The sequence below is a fragment of the Leptonychotes weddellii genome, chromosome 7, assembly GCF_054177405.1.
Source record: "Leptonychotes weddellii isolate Sample4059 chromosome 7, ASM5417740v2, whole genome shotgun sequence".
Lineage (NCBI taxonomy): Eukaryota > Metazoa > Chordata > Mammalia > Carnivora > Phocidae > Leptonychotes > Leptonychotes weddellii.
Window position 1 is genome coordinate 90,365,609 of NC_138375.1, and position 18,790 is coordinate 90,384,398.

Below are 18,790 nucleotides of genomic sequence, written 5' to 3' on the forward strand. Positions count from 1 at the left end.
TTTTACATCCATGTTCGTCAGGGATATTGGTCTGTATTTCTCCTTTTCTTTTTTTTTTTTTTTTTAAAGATTTATTTATTTGAGAGAGCGAGAATGAGAGAGAGAGAGAGAGAGTACATGAGTGGGGGAGGGTCAGAGGGAGAAGCAGGCTCCTCGCTGAGCAGGGAGCCCGATGCGGGACTCGATCCCGGGACTCCGGGATCATGACCTGAGTCGAAGGCAGTCGCCCAACCAACTGAGCCACCCAAGCGCCCTATTTCTCCTTTTCAATGGGGTCTTTGTCTGGTTTTGGGATCAAGGCATTGCTGACCTCATAAAATGAGTTTGGAAGTTTTCCTTCCATTTCTATTTTTGGAAAGTTTCAGAAGAACAAGTATTAATTCTGCTTTAAATGTTTGGTAGAATTCCCCTGGGAAGCCATCTGGCCCTGGACTCTTGTTTGTTGGGAGATTTTTGATTACTCCTTCAATTTCCTTACTGGTTATGGGTCTGTTCAGGTTTTCTATTTCTTCCTGGTTCAGTTTTGGTAGTTTATACATCTCTAGGAATGTATCCATTTCTTCCAGATTATCTAATTTGCTGGCATATAGTTGCTCATAATATGTTCTTATAATTGTATTTCTTTGGTGTTGGTTGTGATCTCTCCTCTTTCATTCGTGATTTTATTTATTTGGGTCCTTTAAGACATCTTAGTATCTTAAAAAGTTGTCTACAGCCAAGAATTTTATGAAAATGTCTCTAGTCATGAATCCCCAAAATAAATTTTTCTGTAGTGAACTCAGATTTTTTACATTACAAATTTTTATTTTGCTATCACAAATGTCGTCTTTCCAAGCAGTGTAACCATGTATATTATTTAGTTTTGTGTATTTCTAAACTTCTTAGAGTTTTTAAGAGGTTTCATCTTGATGATATTGGTTATATATTGCTTTTTGTCCTTTTCTTGAGAAAGATGTGTTATACGCAACTAATGAATCATTGAACACTACATCAAAAACTAATGATGTACTATATGCTGGCTAATTGAACATAATAATAAAAAAAGAAAAATGTTACATATTTTTTTCTTGTTTGGGCCTTATTTTTATTAGTTTTTTATAGACTTAGCTATATATGCCTCTTCTTTTCTCAATGATGAGAACTTTTAAGATTTACTCTCTTAGCAACTTTCAAATATACAATACAGTATTATTAACTATAATCACCATGCTGTACATTATATCCCCATGACTTACCTATTGTATTACTAGATATTTGTACCTTTTGGCTCCCTTCACCCATTTCACCCACCCTCCACCTTCCACCTCTGGCAACCACCAAACTGTTCTCTGTATCTGTGGGTTCAGTTTTTTGTGGTTTTTTAGATTGCATATATAAGTGAGACCATACAGTATTTGTTTTTCTGTTTCTGACTTATTTCACCTAATATAATGCTCTCAACGTCTGTGCATATTGTCAAAAATGGGAGGATTTCTTTCTTTTTCATGGCTGAATAATATTTCTGTGTGTGTGTGTGTGTGTGTACATACCACATTTTATTTATTTATCCTTTGATAGACATGTAGGTTGTTTCCATGTCTCGGCTATTTTTAATAATGCTGCTGTGAATATGGGATTGAAGATACCTTTTTGACTTTATTATTTATTCACATGTGCTCTTTCTAATTTCCTTTATATTCTTGTAAACATTTGACATCTATTGCATATTCAATTTTTTTTCTGAACTTATTTAAAAATCAGTTTCCTGTTTTCATTTATAAATCTTCTGTCTTCATTTTGCTTTTCTCTCCAGTGAATAAGTATCACAAATTCATGTCTATTTCCTATTTTCCTGTCAGTATAATGCAAGTGAGCTTAAAAGACCTATAGGTGGGTAATTGACTGCAGGATATTTTCTAGAAGGCTTTGGAGAAGGCTAGCTTCTATTTTCTTTTATGTCCTGTGATTAACAATATACCAAGAATTTTGGAAAGTTCTTGATCAGTTGGGTTTGCAGGTGTGTAAATCCTTATTAATATTGCTGTAAGACTTAAAATCTTGTAATCTGAAATGCACTTTTATTTTTCTATCTGAACTCTGTTTTAAATGTGATATTACTAATTTTTTTCTTTCTCCTCTATCCAGCTTCTTGCATTTTATGCTACTAGTTGTTTGCTTATCTAACTTCTTCTGCTGCTTCTTCCACTTACATCTGCTACTCACTTTAACATCCATTCTGCTTGGAATTCAATATTAACAACTCTAAACTGCGATAGGAGAGACAGATATCTATACTATTGCTGTCCCTTAAAGCAGCTGCTTAAGGGCGATCCCTGAGGGTCCCTGAGACCATTTAAAGGGGTGTGTGAAGTCAAAACTATTTTTATAATAAAACTGAGATGTTATTTGGGCGCCTGGGTGGCTCAGTTGGTTAAGCGACTGCCTTCGGCTCAGGTCATGATCCTGGAGTCCTTGGATCGAGTCCCACATCGGGCTCCCTGCTCGGCAGGGAGTCTGCTTCTCCCTCTGACCCTCCCCCCTCTCATGTGCTCTCTCTCATTCTCTCTCTCTCAAATAAATAAATAAAATCTTTAAAAAAAAAACAAAACTGAGATGTTATTTGCCTTTTTGGCTCGCATTCTCTCATGAGTGTGTAATGGAATTTTCTAGAGGCCACATGAACTGTGATAACATCATTATTCTAATAGCTAATGGAATGTATGCTTGTATATTCTTGTGTTTTAAAATTTTCTGTTTTATTTTCTAAAACAGTAAATATTAATAGATATACCCATATAAACAAAAGCCCTTTGGGTTCCTCAAAAATTTTTAAGAGTATAAAGAAGTCATAAGACCAAAAAGTTTGAGAACTACTGGAAACAAAGAGTCTAGTATCCTGAAGGTCACTATAGAATAGGTGGGTATAACCAAAAGAAAAAGGTGTATGGATCAGCCATATTCTCTCAAAATCAAGCCCCTTATAGTCACACAGGATAATGTTTATCTGGGTGGTCCCTCTGTACAGCCTTAAAGTATAATTACAGTAATTACTTGATGGACTAACATTTCTCAGGTCTAGCCTAGGTATTACTCACAAAACAGTCTCACTTCTCCATAGCTCTAAGGGAACTTAAGTGGAACTTATTCCTAAATGTTACTTCCTGATACACCTTTCCACTATAAAGAGGTAAGCAAACTCCAGATTTAAAGAATGGTATTCCTCCTTGGCCATCAGTTGCTACCTTCCAACTAAACAACGCCAGTTTTGTTTTTCAGAGCTGACTCACAACTGGTAAATAATGTAAATGTGGATAACCACACCATCACCTCTATGAAAAGGCAGTCTTATTCACCTTAAGAGTCATTTCCTTCTCAGAGGAAATTCATTGCAAAAATAGACTCTTGTGTACTTTGGGCTAATTAAATTTAAATTGAGACAAAGTATCTTTATTTTTTTTTTTTAAAGATTTTATTTATTTATTTGAGAGAGAGAGAATGAGAGACAGAGAGCAGGAGAGGGAGAAGCAGACTCCCCGCCGAGCAGGGAGCCCGATGCGGGACTCGATCCCGGGACTCCAGGATCATGACCTGAGCCAAAGGCAGTCGCTTAACCAACTGAGCCACCCAGGCGCCCGAGACAAAGTATCTTTAAAATCTAAATGACTACTAAAAAAAAGTTTTCTACTGTTTTTGTATTATTTTCTCTTTCTGTTTCTTTCTCTAGGGTGTCCGTAGAATCATTTAAGCAAGGAGTCCTGAGAGAACAACTGGCTAACTTGGCCACAAGACAGAAGAACCTTTTAGTTGTGGCAAAAAAACAGAAAAAAATTAGCCAGAAAATTCAAAACTATAAAAACATTACATCTTTGTCTGGTCCTAGTTTGAGGAATCTGCCATCCAGCTCAGAAATCACTAGTGAAAAGGACAGCCAAGAGCTTACCAGTCTGGAAAATTCATTGCAGCCCCAATCAGGTTCACTTTCTCCTGTAGGCCATATTTGTGGAAGCATGCAAGAAACACAGTTGTCTCTGGATATGTGGAATGGCAGCCAAAATACCAACACTTGTGTAAACTCAGAAACAGTGAGAAGAGAAGAATTTTCTGGAAATGAACTGAATTCTAAACAAAATGTCAATGACTGTACCTTGGATGGGTTATCAAAATCCAGACATTCAGATGGTAGTAAGAAGATTAAATTACCATCCCAACCTGTTGCCTTTATTACTCAAGAAGAACATTCGCAAAAAGAAAATGATCTTATAGAAACTCCAGCCAAAGGGCACAAATCCTATAGTAGTCCTTCAGCAGTAACTAGTACATTAAATATTTCAGAGACTACAAGAATACTTGCTGAAAATGATGCCCATCCATCGACTTTTATTTGCGATCAGGCTCCTACCAGTTGTGATCCAAAAAGAAGGAAGAGGAAAATAGCTTCCCAGCAACAACCTAGGGGGACATTAGAATCCCTGGCACATCAAGGGACTGATGCCTTCGGCAGCAGCAGTACTGGGTATCAGACGAAATCGTATCTTAAAAAATCAGCTTTTGCTGTTCCCCATGCTAGAGACAGTCAGAACTCCTCTTCCTCTGGGTGTGGCCGTCAACGTACAATAAGAAAGCCTTTAAACTACAGCACTAGGAAGAAATGTATGCAGATAAAGGATCTGATATTACTCGGAAGAATTAATCCAGGAAATAACATTCTGGAATTCAAAACACAGGTATCCTATTTTTTTTCTCTAAAATCATGTAATTTTATAAATAAGTTACTAAAGGTTGCTCTCAAAAAGTGTAGGCTTTTAGCTCTAATTAGAGAAATAGTGTTTGGCTGGACTTCTTTTTTTTTTTTTTTTTAAAGATTTATTTATTTATTTGAGAGAGCGAGAATGAGAGAGAGTACATGAGAGGGGGGAGGGTCAGAGGGAGAAGCAGGCTTCTCGCTGAGCAGGGAGCCCAATGTGGGACTCGACCCCGGGACTCCAGGATCATGACCTGAGCGGAAGGCAGTTGCTTAACCAACTGAGCCACCCAGGCGCCCCTTGGCTGGGCTTCTTGAATGAAGGGATATGCCACTATGTTCTTAGTGAGTGAAATCATGTTTTTAGGATTGCTCTATACATTTTGGTCACAAGCACCTTTGGGCTCTGAGGACAGAATTAGTCAATTATATTGACTCAGGAAGGATTTAAGAACAGCATAAACATAATAAATTGGAGCTTTCTTTGGTTCCAGAGTTTAGGGAATTACTGCATACTGCTAAAGCTTCCCCTGATAAGGGATAGGAATAAATTCCTCTTCCATAGGAGCTCAATTTAGAAACAAGAAGTAACTTGGAATTTGGATAAATCTGACTCAATTAAAACAATATCACATAATGCATAAAAATAGAAAAGGAAAAAAATTGTTCTACTAGAAATACCTACAAAAGAGTTTTCCTCTCTCCTTTGCCCACATTCACTTTTTGAAAGAGGAATTCGGAGTGGCAGTGACTGCAGGAGTCCTAGAATGCTTCTTTGCTTAGGGATCACTGGTTGAACAGAAAGCAGTCCTGGCTAACCAGAATTTAATGTGAATGACCACTGTTTCTAGTCCTTCCATTTCTGGTTAATAAGGTTTTTCCTAATAAACTTTACTTATAAGTTAGGAGCAAAAAAAATTAATTTTAAAATTCCAAACAGTAGTGTAAAGACCAAGTTAGTAGCTTGATCTCAGGTCCCTTGATGTTCCTGTTTGCTTGCCTGTCAACCAGTTTATCATTAAGTAGTACCTACTTCAAATTAGCCAAAGCGACTCAGATTTTAGTTAGTAAATTAGTTATGTTAACTCAGATTTTGACAGTTGTGGCTATTTCTCTGGGTCAGCTATAATAAAATTTCAATATAACTTTTCATATTTTGACTATTTCTTAACAGCTTTATTGAGATATGATTAACATACACTACATGTATTTAAATTATGCAGTTTGACAGATTTTGACATATGTATACACCTGTGAAACCATGACCACAAACAAGGTAATGAACATATCCATCACCCCCAAAAGTTTCTTTTTGCCTTATTGTTTACCTCCTTCATACCCCTTTCTTCCCGAGCTCTAGACAATTACTGTTCTGCTTCTTGTCCCTGTACTTTAGCTTGCATGTCTAAGAATTCTGTAAAAATGGAATTACACCATATGTATTCATTTTTGTCTGGCTTCTTTTTTCTGAACATAATTATTTGAGAATCACCGCCATTAGAGCATATATAAGTAGTTTAATTCCTTTTTTATTGTTGTGTAGTGTGTAGAACAAACTACAGTTCATTTGTCATTTCATCTGTGATAGACATTTAGGTTGTTTCCAGTTGTTGACTATCACAAATAAAACTACTATGAACATTGGTGTACAAATTTTGGTATGACACAGGCTTTTGCTTTTCTTGGGTAAATACATAGGAGTGGAGTGGCTGGATAAAATATATGGTAAGTATATATTTAACTTTTTAAGAAACTGCCAAAGTTGTTTGTAACATATTACATTCCCACCAGCTGTGTATGAGTATTCTAGTTCCTCCACATTCCTACTTAGCTAACACTTAGTATGATCAATCTGTTAATTTTAGCCATATGACATGTAATGTAGATGTATGTATGTAATATGTATGTATGTGTAATAGTTTATCATTGTGGTTTTAATTTGCATTTAATAATGATTAGTTATGTTGAGTATCTTTTCATATGCTATTTGTCATCCATATTTATTCTTTGGTGAAGCTTTTTTTCAAATATTTGCCCATTTTTTAATTAGTTGCTTGTTCTCTTGTTTTGATATTTGTTTTGATATATTTTGGATATAAGTCCTTTATCAAACGTATACTTTGCAAATATCTTCTCCTAGTGTATGGCTTGTCTTTTCATTCTCTCAAAATTATCTTATAAAGAACAGAAGTTTAAAATTTTGACGTAGTCCAACTTAGCAATTTGCTCTTTCACTGATTATGTTTTTAGTATCATATCTAAGAATTCTTTGTCTAACCCAAGGTCACAAAGATTTTCTCCTAGAATTTAGGTTTATGATCCATTAGTTTTTGTATGTGGTACAAAGTAGGATCCCCATTCATATTTTTAAATTTGGATATTTAATGCTTCCAGCAACATGTGTTGAAAAAATTACCCTCTGTTGAATTGTCTTTGCACCTTTGTAGAAAATTATTTGTTCCATACATGTGCCTATTTCTGGACTCCCTATTCTGTTTAACTTATCTATTTGTCTGTCTTACTATGAATACCATCTTGATTGTATAGCTCTATAATAAGTGTTAGAATCAGTAACACTGATTGTACAGTTACTACACAGTAGTGTTGGGGCACCTGGGTGGCTCAGTCGGTTAAGCAGCTGACTCTTGGTTTCAGCTCAGGTCATGATCTCAGAGTCATAAGATTGAGCCCTACGTCAGGCTCCATCCCTCTCCCTCCCCCTCTGCCCCTCTCCCTGCTCATGCATGCACACCCACTCTCTCAAATAAATAAATAAAATCTTTTCTAAAAAATCAGGTAGTGTTAGTCCTCCAATTTTGTTCTCCCTTTTCTAAAGTGTTTTGGCTATTCTAGGTCATTTGCAATCCCATATGAATTTTAGAGTGAGTTTTTCAGTTTCTTTTTTTAAAAAAGGGGTGCTATTATTTTTAATGGTATTGAGTTGAATCTGTAATTTTGAGACAAATGACATGCTTTTAGCAATATTAAGTTGTCTAAACCATGAACATGATATAGCTCTTGTTAATTTAGGTCTTCTCTTTTTTTCCCAGCAGTTGTAGAAGTCAATATAAAGGTCTTTCACGTCTTTTATCAGATTTATCCCTAAGTATTTCATGTTTTTGATAGTATTATATATGACATTTTTTAAGTTTTAATTTTTGGTTGTTTATTGCTAATAGGTAGAAATACAATTGTTTTTTGTATTTTGAGATGTTATCATACAACCTTGCTAAACTCACTTACTACTTCCTATAAATTTTTGGAGATTTCATTGGATTCTCTATATAGATGATCATGTTGTCTATAAATAAAGACAGTTTTACTTCTTTCTTTTCCATTGTGAATGCTTTTTATTTCTTTTTTGGATGCACTAGCTAAAACCTCCAGTACAGTGTTGAAATAAAATAATAAGATCAAACTTCTATTTTTTTTCCCTAAAACTATGTTTCTTAGAAAAAATTTAGTCTTTCACTGTTAAATACAATGCTAGCTGTAGGTTTTCTCATAAATGCCCTTAATCAGGCTGAGTAAGTTCTTTCTTTTCCTAGTTTCTTGAATGTTTTTATCAGAAGGGGTATTAGATTTTGTCAGATGTTCTTTCCACATATATTGAGATGATCATGTGGATTTTGGTTTGCATTCTATTGATATATTGTATAACATTATTTGATCTTTGGATATTAAACCAACCTTGCATTCCTGGGAAAGCAGACAAATCATACTTGGTCATGGTATGTAATTCTTTTTATATGTTGCTGGATTTGGCTTTCTAGTAGGCTGTTGAGGATTTTTGCATCCATATTTATTGAAGATATTGATCTGTAGTTTTCTTGTATTTGTCTGGTTTGGTATTAAGGTAATACTTGTCTCACAAAAGTGTTTCTCCTTTTCTATCTTTTGGAATATTGGTAATACAGAATACTGGTTTTAAGTCTTCTTTAAATGTTTGAGAGTAATCAGCAATGAAGCCATCTGTACTGGGATTTTTTTTTGTAGATAGTTTTTTTGTGTTAATTCAGTCTCTTTACTTACAGGTTTTTTCAAATTGTCTCTTCTTGAATCATTTTTGGTAGTTTTTATCTTTCTAGAAATTTGTCTATTTTATCTTATTTATTGGCATAGAATTCTTGATAGTTTCTCTTGTAATCCTTTTTTATTTCACTTGGTTCAGTAGCAGTGTACCCATTTTCATTGCTGACCTTAAGTAATTTGAGTCTCTTCACTTGTTTTTCTTGGTCAGTCTAGCTAAAGCTTTGTTGATTTTGTTAATATTTTCAAAGAATCACTTTTGATTTTACTGATTTTATCTATTGTTTTTCTATTGCCTCTTTTATTTATTTCCACTCTAATATTTATTTCCTTCTTTCTGCATGCTTTGGGTTTAGTTTGCTGTTTTTTTTCCAGTGTCATCAGTGTAAGTTTAGGTTAATGATTTGAGATTTTTCTTCTTTTTCCATATAGGCATTTACAGCTATAAATTTCCCTTTAATCCACTGCTTTTGCTGCATCCCATAGTTTTTGGTATATTGTATCTTCGTTTTCATTCATTTCAAAGTATTTTCTAATTTGCCTTTTGATTACCTCTTTAACCCATTAGTTATTTAGGAGTATGTTGTTTGATTTCCACATAACTGTGAGTGTTCCATTTTTTTATTATTAATTTCTAATTTCATTCTGTTGCATTTAGAGAATATACTTAGTATTATTTCAATCCTTTTAAATTTTCTGAGATTTATTTTATGGCTTTACTAGCAGATGGCCCATCCTAAAAAAAGTTCCATGAGCACATGAGAAGAATATTCTTCTGTTGTTAGGAGAAGTTTTTTATAGATGCCTTTTGGGTCTAGTTGGTTTATAGCGCTGCTCAAGTTTTCTCTTTTCTCATTGATCTTCTGCCGTTTGTTCTAGACATTAATGAAAGTGGAGTTGTGTTAATAGGAAACAAAGTGGAGTTCTGTTACTGTTGAATTGTCCATTTCACCCTTCATTTCTGTTAATTTTTGTTTCATGTGTGTCAGTGCTCTTTCATTATGTGCATGTGTGTTTATAATTATATCTTCCTGATGCATTAACCCTCTCCTCATTACAAAATGTCCCTCATTATCTCTAGTAACATTTTTTGTTCTAAAGTCTATTTTGTGTGATATTAGTTATAGCTGCTCCAGTTTTTTTGAGGTTGCTGTTTGCATGATATATCTTTCTCCATCCTTTCATGTTCAATTTACTTGTCTCTTTCAATTTAGTCTGTTTTGTGTATGCACAAATTGCTAAATTGGATCTTGTTTTTTTAACTTAGTCTGACAACCTCTGCCTTTTGAGTAGGTTTTTTTAATCCACTCTCATTCAGTTAATGTTATTAATATTATTGGATTTATGTCTGCTGTTTTACTTTTGTTTTCAATATGTCTCATGTCTTTTTTGTTCCTCTGTACTTCTTTATTACTTTCTTTTGCATTAAGTGAATATTTTCCATTATAGCATTTTAGTTTCTTCAGTGACTTTTTTTCACCGTATTTTTCGCGGTATTTCCATAGTGCTTACCCTAGGACATCTTCACTTATCAGAATCAGCTTCAGATTTATACTAACCTAATTCTAGTGAGACAAAGAACTGTAATTCCTACATAGCTCTGTCCCTCTTTCCATGATATTATTATTATATGTATTATATATATAAATGTTATAAATGAAACAATTCATTGTTATGATTATGACTTTATTTATCTTGTGATTTGTAAAGAAACAGAAGTAAGCAAGTGTATGTTTATAGATTTTCTTATATTAACCTTTTTTTTTTTTAATATTTTATTTATTTATTTGATAGAGAGAGACACAGCGCGAGAGGGAACACAAGCAGGGGGAGTGGGAGACAGAGAAGCAGGCTTCCCGCCGAGCAGGGAGCCTGATGTGGGGCTCGATCCCAGGACCCTGGGATCATGACCTGAGCTGAAGGCAGACGCTTAACCAACTGAGCCACCCAGGCGCCCCTTATATTAACCTTCTTATTTACCCTTTCATTTGTTCCTGTGGATTTGAGTTACCATCTGGTATCATTCCCTTAGCAAAAGAAAACTTTGCTCCCACCCATCTCCTTTTTGCTATTTCCAAATATGTATATTATATACCTATTGTTTTATATAATTATTTTTTAAATCAGTTAAGAGAAGAAAGGAGAAGAAATATTTGTCCATACTGTCTTTTATAATGTGTGATTACCTTTACTGATGCTATTTGTTTTCTCATGTGGATTCATTTTACCATTTGGGGTCACTTGCTTTCAACGTGAAAAACTTCCTCTGGTATTTCTTATCAGGTATGCTAGCAACAGATTCTCTCCATTTTTGTTTACGTGGGAATGTTTTTATTTAACTTTATTTTTGAAAGGTAGCTTTGCTGGATATAGGATTCTTGGTTGACACTTTTTTCTTTATACCCTTTGAATATGTTATTCCACTGCTTCTGGCCTCCATTGTTTCTGATAAGAAGCCAGCTAGTAATCTTCTTCGGGTTACCTTGTAAGTGATGTCATTTTTCTCTTGCTTCTTTCAATATTTTCTCATTGTCTTTGACTTCCGGCATGTATCTGTTTATGTATTTTTTCATGTTTATCCTACTTGGAAGTCACTGAGCCTCCTTCTGAAAATACAGATTAATGTTTTTCAGTAAATTTGGGAAGTTTTCAGCCATTATTTTTTCAAGTATGTTTTCTGTTCCTTTTTCTCTCTCTTGTCCTTCTAGTACTCCCATTATGCATATGTTAATGTGTTTAATGGTGTCCCACATTTCTGTGAGGCCTTTTCATTTTTCTACATCCTTTTTTCTTTCTGTTCTTCAGCCTTCATAATCTCTGTTGATCCTTCAGGTTTATTAATTCTTTCTTCTGACATCATGAATCTGTTGAACCCCTCTAGTAAATTTTTCATTTCAGTTATTATACTTTTCAAGTCCATGACTTCTATTTGGTTCTTTTTTATAAATTCTGTCTCTTTATTGATATTCTCTCTTTGATATGACACTATCATCATACCTTCCTTTACTTCTTTATTTATGGTTTCTTTTCATTATTTTAACATTTTTATAATGACTGTTTAGAAGTCTTTGTTAAGGGGCACCTGGGTGGCTCCGTCATTAAGCGTCTGCCCTCGGCTCCGGTCATGATCTTGGGGTCCTGGGATCGAGCCCTGCATTGGGCTTCCTGCTTGGCAGGAAGCCTGCTTCTCCCTCTCCAACTCCCCCTGCTTGTGTTCCCTCTCTAGCTGTGTCTCTCTCTGTCAAATAAATAAATAAAATCTTTTTTTAAAAAAAAGTCTTTATTAAATCCAACATTTAGTCATTCTCACAGATGTTTTCTGTTGCTTTATTTGTTTTGATGTATGTGTCATAGTTTCCTGTTTTTCCACGTGTCAGTTTTTGGTTGGAACTGGACATCTTATATATTTTGAAAGATGTAGCAACTCTGTGTACTGGCCCCCACCTTCTCTTAGGCTTGTTGTTGTTATGTGCCTGCTTATTTAGTTACTGGCTAGATTGTTTTAGTGGAGGTTATTTTTCCCTACTATAGTGTTAAACTTTTGATACTGTACCACATAGACTGAGACCTTGGCAGGTCTCTCTTTGACTGTCTCTTTCCCTCTCCATACCTAGCCATTAAGCTCCAGTTATTGCTGGTTAATTATTATATTGTTTTCAATGATGACCTGGAGCATAAATTGCTCTACAGACTAATCCAGTCAAGTGTGTGTTCCTTTGAAGGGATAGTTTATGAAGTCAGTGTTTGAGTTTACTCTAGGAATGCTCCTCCCTACTATTTCTTTTCCCAGTTCTCTCCTAAAAACTAGCCAGCCTACAATTCAGCCTGTATCCCCAGTGAATCTACCAATTTACTTCCAATTGCTTTTTACCACAACCTGTACTGCCTTTAAAGTGCCCTTGAGCTTGAACTTCTCCATGGTCTGTTGTAAATGAAGTCATTTCCTTTGGAGGAGATTAGGAACCATCTGTTTTAAGGCTTGCTTCTTTTCCAAGACAAAATCACTGTGCCATAGCTCTGGAGCTGGGGTGGGGACATAACAACTTTTCTCTGAAAGACACCCGGCTTTAGGAGCTGAGCATTTAGCCAAGGCAGGCACGTTAGCCTCATGCCTTTACAGCTTGTCTCTCCTGACATGAAACCACTACCTTACAAGCCAGCTAGGGGTGATCAGGGTCCTACTAGTCTCAGTGCCACCATGCCAAAGGTGGAGCCTCTGCCTCACCAGTACAGGCTTCGCAGAAGGGTTCCCCCACCTCTTGGCTGCACTCAGAACTTAGCCTTAGCAAGAGATAGCTGAGGGCAAGATGAGAAAAGCTGATATCCTTCCCCTAACAAGAAGGTAGCCCTCTGATTGGAGGCTATAGGGAGAGGGAGCCCTGTGTTCTTGGCTGCAAGTGGAATCTGGAGTGAAATCTGCACCTCACTGAGATGGGAAGGGGGAGGAAGAAAGCAATCTTGGTTCACATACCACAGACTCACCTTTTTTTTCCCACCTAGTTGTCATAGATTTTGCTGAATAGATGGCTCTTTATTTGCTGCATGCGTTTACGACCATTTCCAGATTTAAACTATTTTTTTAAATACTTTTCATCTGGGACTGGATCCTCACATTGTCATACCAGAAGTTGATTCTAGAATATTTACATTCGGGGCACCTGGGTGGCTCATTCAGTTAAGCATCTGACTTTGGCTCAGATCATGATCTCAGAGTCCTGGGATTGAGCCCCACATTGGGCTCCCTGCTTAGCGGGGAGTCTGCTTGTCCTGCTCCCTCTGTCCTTCCCCCCACTCATGCGCTCTCATGCTCTCTCTCAAATAAATAAAATCTTAAAAAAAAAGAATATTTATATTCAGTGGGACTTTTGATGTAGTTAGGTTTAAATCTATCACATGGCATCTGTTTCTATTTCTCTCATCTCTTCTTTGTTCCCTTTTTCATTTTTTTATGCTTTATCTCCTTTGTTGGTTTATTAGCTACAACTCTTTACTTCAGTTGTGGCTTTAGCGTTTATAGAACATATTTTTAACTTCTCCCAGTCTACCTGTAAGTAATATTATACCACTTCATATATACTGTAAGAACCTCAAACTAGTATGCTTCCATTTTTCTACTCCTGACCTTTGTGTTACCATATATTTTACCTTTACCTAATGTTATAAATTCCACACTACATTATTATTTTTGTTTAAGCAGTTATCTTTTAAGCAGATTTAAATAATAAGAAAAGTATTTCTGTCATGTAGTTACCATTTCTGCTTTTGTTTCCTTTATGTAGATCCTGATTGCCATTTGCTACCATTTTTCTTCTGCCTGGAGGACTGTCTTTAACATTTCTTATATTGAAGGTCTTCTGCTGATAATGAATCCTTTTGACTTTTGCATGTCTGAAAAAGTTTATTTCACCTTCATTTTTGAAAGATATTTTTGCCAGATACAGACTTTTATGTTGAAAGAGTTTTTTCCTTTACTTGAAAGATGTTGCTCCACTGTTTTCTTGCTTGCTTGTTTTCTTTCTTGTTTAAATACACTGTTGTTCTTAACCTAGTTCCTCTGTAAGTAATGGGTCTTTTTTTTCTCCTTCTGGCTGCTTTTTTTTTTTTTTTTGGATTTTTTTTTTTTGTTTTTTGGGGTTTTTTGCTTTTAAGATTTTACCTGGTTTTAAGCAATTTTGATTATGAGGAGCATTAGTGTAATTTTTTTCATGTTTCTTATGCTTAGGGGTTATTGAATTTCTTGAATCTCTGGGTTCCACATGTGAATCTCAGATGTGGAAGAATTTCAGCCATTATTTCTTCAAATGTTTTTTCTTCCCTTCCCTCCTTTTAGAACCTCTTATTACACACATATTGGCTTGCTTGAAATCATTCCACAATTCACTGATGATCTGTTCATTTTTAAAAATTCTCTTTTCGGGGCACCTGGGTGGCCCAGTCGTTAAGCGTCTGCCTTCGGCTCAGGTCATGGTCCCAGGGTCCTGGAATTGAGCCCCGCATCAGGCTCCCTGTCTGTGGGAAGCCTGCTTCTCCCTCTTCCACTCCCCCTGCTTGTGTTCCCTCTCTCGCTGTGTCTCTCTCTGTCAAATAAATAAATAAAATCTTTAAAAAAAAAAAAATTCTCTTTTCTCTGTATTTCATTTTTCTACAGTACTTATTGCTTTGTCTTTGAATTTACTAATCTTTTTGATCAAAATGTCTAATCTGTAACTATCCAGTGTATTCTTCATCTCATACATTGTAATTTTCATCTCTAGAAGTTTGATTTTGGTCTTTTTAAAAATATTTTCCATGTCTCCACATAACTTCTGAACATGTGGAATATGATTGTAATAACTACTTAATGTCTTTATCTGCTAATTCTAACATTCTTACCAGTTCTCAGTCATTTTCAGTTGATTGCTTTATCTCTTCTGTATGGGTTGTATTTTCCTACTAATTTCCAGGTCTGTTAGCTTCTTTTTTTTTTAATTTTTATTTTTATTCTTATGTTAATCCCCATACATTACATCATTAGTTTTAGATGAAGTGTTCCATGATTCATTGTTTGTGCATAACACCCAGTGCTCCATGCAGAATGTGCCCTCCTCAATACCCACCACCAGGCTAACCCATCCTCCCACCCCCCTCCCCTCTAGAACCCGCAGTTTGTTTTTCAGAGTCCATCGTCTCTCATGGTTCATCTACCCCTCCGATTTCCCCCACTTCATTCTTCCCCTCCTGCTACCTTCTTCTTTTTTTTTTTCTTAACATATATTGCATTATTTGTTTCAGAGGTACAGATCTGAGATTCAACAGTCTTGCACAATTCACAGCCAGGTCTGTTAACTTCTTATTGAATCCCACACATTGTGAAATCTACCTTGTTGGATGCTGGATATTTTTTTATTCTTATAAATATTTTGTAGATTTGTTTTAGGATACAGTTAAGTTCCTTGGAAACAATTTGATCCTTGTGGGTCTTGCTTTTAAGATTTGGTAGGCAGGGAGCGCCTGGGTGGCTCAGTCGTTAAGCATCTGCCTTCAGCTCAGGTCATGATCCCACGGTCCTGGGATCGAGCCCCACATGGGGCTCCCTGCTCCATGGGAGGCCTGCTTCTCCCTCTCCCACTCCCCCTGCTTGTGTTCCCTCTCTCGCTGTGTGTCTCTCTCTGTCAAATAAATAAATAAAATCTTTTAAAAAAAAAAAGATTTGGTAGGCAGGATTGGAGCATGTGTTCAATCTAGGGCTAATTATTTGCCACTACTGAGGTAAGGCTCTTCTGTGTACCCAACCAATGCCCCACCAGTATTGAGGTTTTCTAGTCTTGCTGTTGGGAACAGGCACTATTTCTGACCTTTGAGAATGCCAGGTGTCATTACTTCTGATCTTCTCAGGTGGTTCTTTTCCCAGCCCTGGGTAATTTGCTCTCAAACATGGCCAATCACTACTCAGCTGAATACTTAAAGAGGACCCCCCCTGAAGATCTGCAGAGTTCTCTTTCTTTGTATGTCTCTCTTCTCAGTATTCTGTCCTGCAAACTCTAGGCACTTTGCCTCCGTGGACTCTGGTCTGTCTCCTCAACTCAAGGAGTCCACAGGCTTTGCCTGGATTCCCTCTCCCTGCACCATGACCTGGAAACTCTCAAGGCAGTGAGCTGGGACACTTGGAAGGCTCACCTCATTAATTTCTCACTTCTCAGGGATCACTGTACTATGTTGCCTGATGTTTGGTACCTTGCAAACCATTGCTCCATATATTTTGTTTGTTTTTTCTTTGTTAGGGTAATTCTGGTTCCTATTACTTCATCATGGCCAAAAGCAGAAGTTCACATATTTCAGGTATTTTTCCTTCTTAATTTTTGTTTTATTTTTCACTTCAGGAGACTACTCACAAAGCCAGTGTTTTACTGAGTGGTAAAATTAAGGTAGAAAATGGTCAGATTTATCAAAATCCAGTCACCTGGCTCAAGGATCTTCTAGGAGGCGACAGTTACGTGACTTGGAATTACGCTTGGAGTAAGGTGGGTCATTCTTAAGTTTATCTGTAACTTCATATTCAAATGGAAAGGTACATATTTTTTTATGATAAAACTATTTTTTAAGAAATCTGAAGTTCTCCAAGCTAGTTTTTGTTCTCAGATGTTCCTTCTACAATATGCTATGTGCTCCCACAACTCTTATTTGCCAGAAATCCCCAGGGACAGAGTTGGACAGCTGACAGCCTCTCCTTCTTTGTTCCTCATCTAGTCTCAGAAATTCAAATGCCCTCAATGTTCCCCTATTATCCTCCCAGGTGATTTCAGATCTTTGTGACTCCATGTAGAAAATTTGAGACCTCTGGTGTGTTGACCATTTAGTTATATGTTAGTATTCTGATGCAATGAAGGAAAATCTTCCCCTAAAGACAAAGGAATGAGCAAGCAGCCTAAGACCCACAAAAGTTATGGTGCACTTTTGTTTTAACAGTTTTATCATCAGTTGCCAATCCCCCAAAAAGAAGTATTTCTTTTCATTCTGACTTCCTAGACTTAGTAGTCTTCCACACAATTCTGTCTTCTGAGTTATAAGCCCAGTTTAACCACCAATTTAAAGACTATTAATGACTGACACCCTTGGGGTCTGGTGATCAGCCACCTCCAGATGTCCATGGCCACACTTAAGGGAACAGTCTTGCAATGATTCACTCAGGAAAGTGAATCATCAGACATCCACCATTACTGTTGAACAGGAGTGCAGATGCCTTCAGGCTCCACTAGCCATTACAGTAAGCCTCAGTGCCTGAGTAGTAAAAGGCAGTTTCTTCTCTCCTTTTTTGTCCCGCTTAGCTCTGCCCACCATTCCTCCTAGCTCCTCCTCTCCTTCCTCATCTCTAAACTGTTTTCTGGTATCGTAGACCTTTGTGGCAGGTGCTTCCAAAACTGTGTTTTAGTTCCTTCACTTAGATCAGCACATCTTAGATTTCCTCTACTTTATAGTCTTTGGGGTTTTTTTTCTCAAAAGTTTTTTCTTATTTATTTTCCACCCCTGGAGTCACCAGACCATCTGCTTTTCACCTGCCCAGTCCTTTCCATAATTCATAAATCATATTTGTATGCTAGTAATTAACATTTTGCCCTTGGAAATCCCTTTTTATTAAAAGGTTTCTTAAATTTGGGACACCTGGGTGGCTCAGTCATTAAGCGTCTGCCTTTGGCTCAGGTCGTGATCCCAGGGTCCTGGGATCAAGCCCCTCATCGGGCTTCCTGCTCGGCGGGGAAGCCTGCTTCCCCCTCTCCCACTCCCCCTGCTTGTGTTCCCTTTCTTGCTGTGTCTCTCTCTGTCAAATAAATAAATAAAATCTTTAAAAAATAAAAATTAAAAATAGTTTCTTAAACTTGTGATAGATTATATCATTTTGCTATAATAGTCTATGCTCACAGCATGAATATAATACTGGTTTCTGTAGTTGAGTTTTTTTGAGCTACTGTGTGCCCAGTGATGACTCACTTCTCCCACTCTTTCTTTACTGGAACTACTGCATTTTCTGCTTTTGAATAGCTGGCTGTGACATCGTCTGGCCTCACTCTGTACTTAAGCCTCATTTATATATCACATTGCCTCTGGTCTTTTCTCATCAGCCATGTCAGTTAGTTATATGGTTTAACACCTATGTGATAGTGAAGCCAAAGACAAATGTAGGCACTACAATTAGGAGAATTCTTGGATGTAAGATATTCATACAGATTATCTAAGTACGCTTAGTTTTTTTTTTTTATTTTCCTAAAAACAGTTTTAAAAATTACCATAGGGCACTCATGTACTTCTAATAAAGTCCTTAGGCTGAGAAACACTACCCTCATGAGATTTTTTACAATATTTAAAGTCCTCTTTTAAAACTTACCATAGAGAATGGATAAAGAAGATGTGGTATATATACACAATGGAATATTATGCAACCATCAAAAGGAATGAGATCTTGCCATTTGCAATGACGTGGATGGAACTGGAGGGTATTATGTTGAGCGAAATAAGTCAAAAAGAGAAAAACATGTATCATATGACCTCACTGATATGAAGAATTCT

The 18,790-nt window shown here is 36.5% G+C and overlaps 1 protein-coding gene across 1 annotated transcript in view; it reads left to right on the plus strand.

Annotated features, from left to right (window-relative positions):
* Positions 1-18,790, plus strand: part of ANKRD31 (ankyrin repeat domain 31) — a 127,594-nt gene that overhangs the window by 99,175 nt on the left and 9,629 nt on the right. Inside the window, exons 22-23 of the mRNA XM_081825593.1 lie at positions 3,704-4,703; positions 16,609-16,749. Coding sequence (XP_081681719.1) covers positions 3,704-4,703; positions 16,609-16,749 — 1,141 coding nt within the window. The remainder of the gene's footprint in view (positions 1-3,703; positions 4,704-16,608; positions 16,750-18,790) is intronic.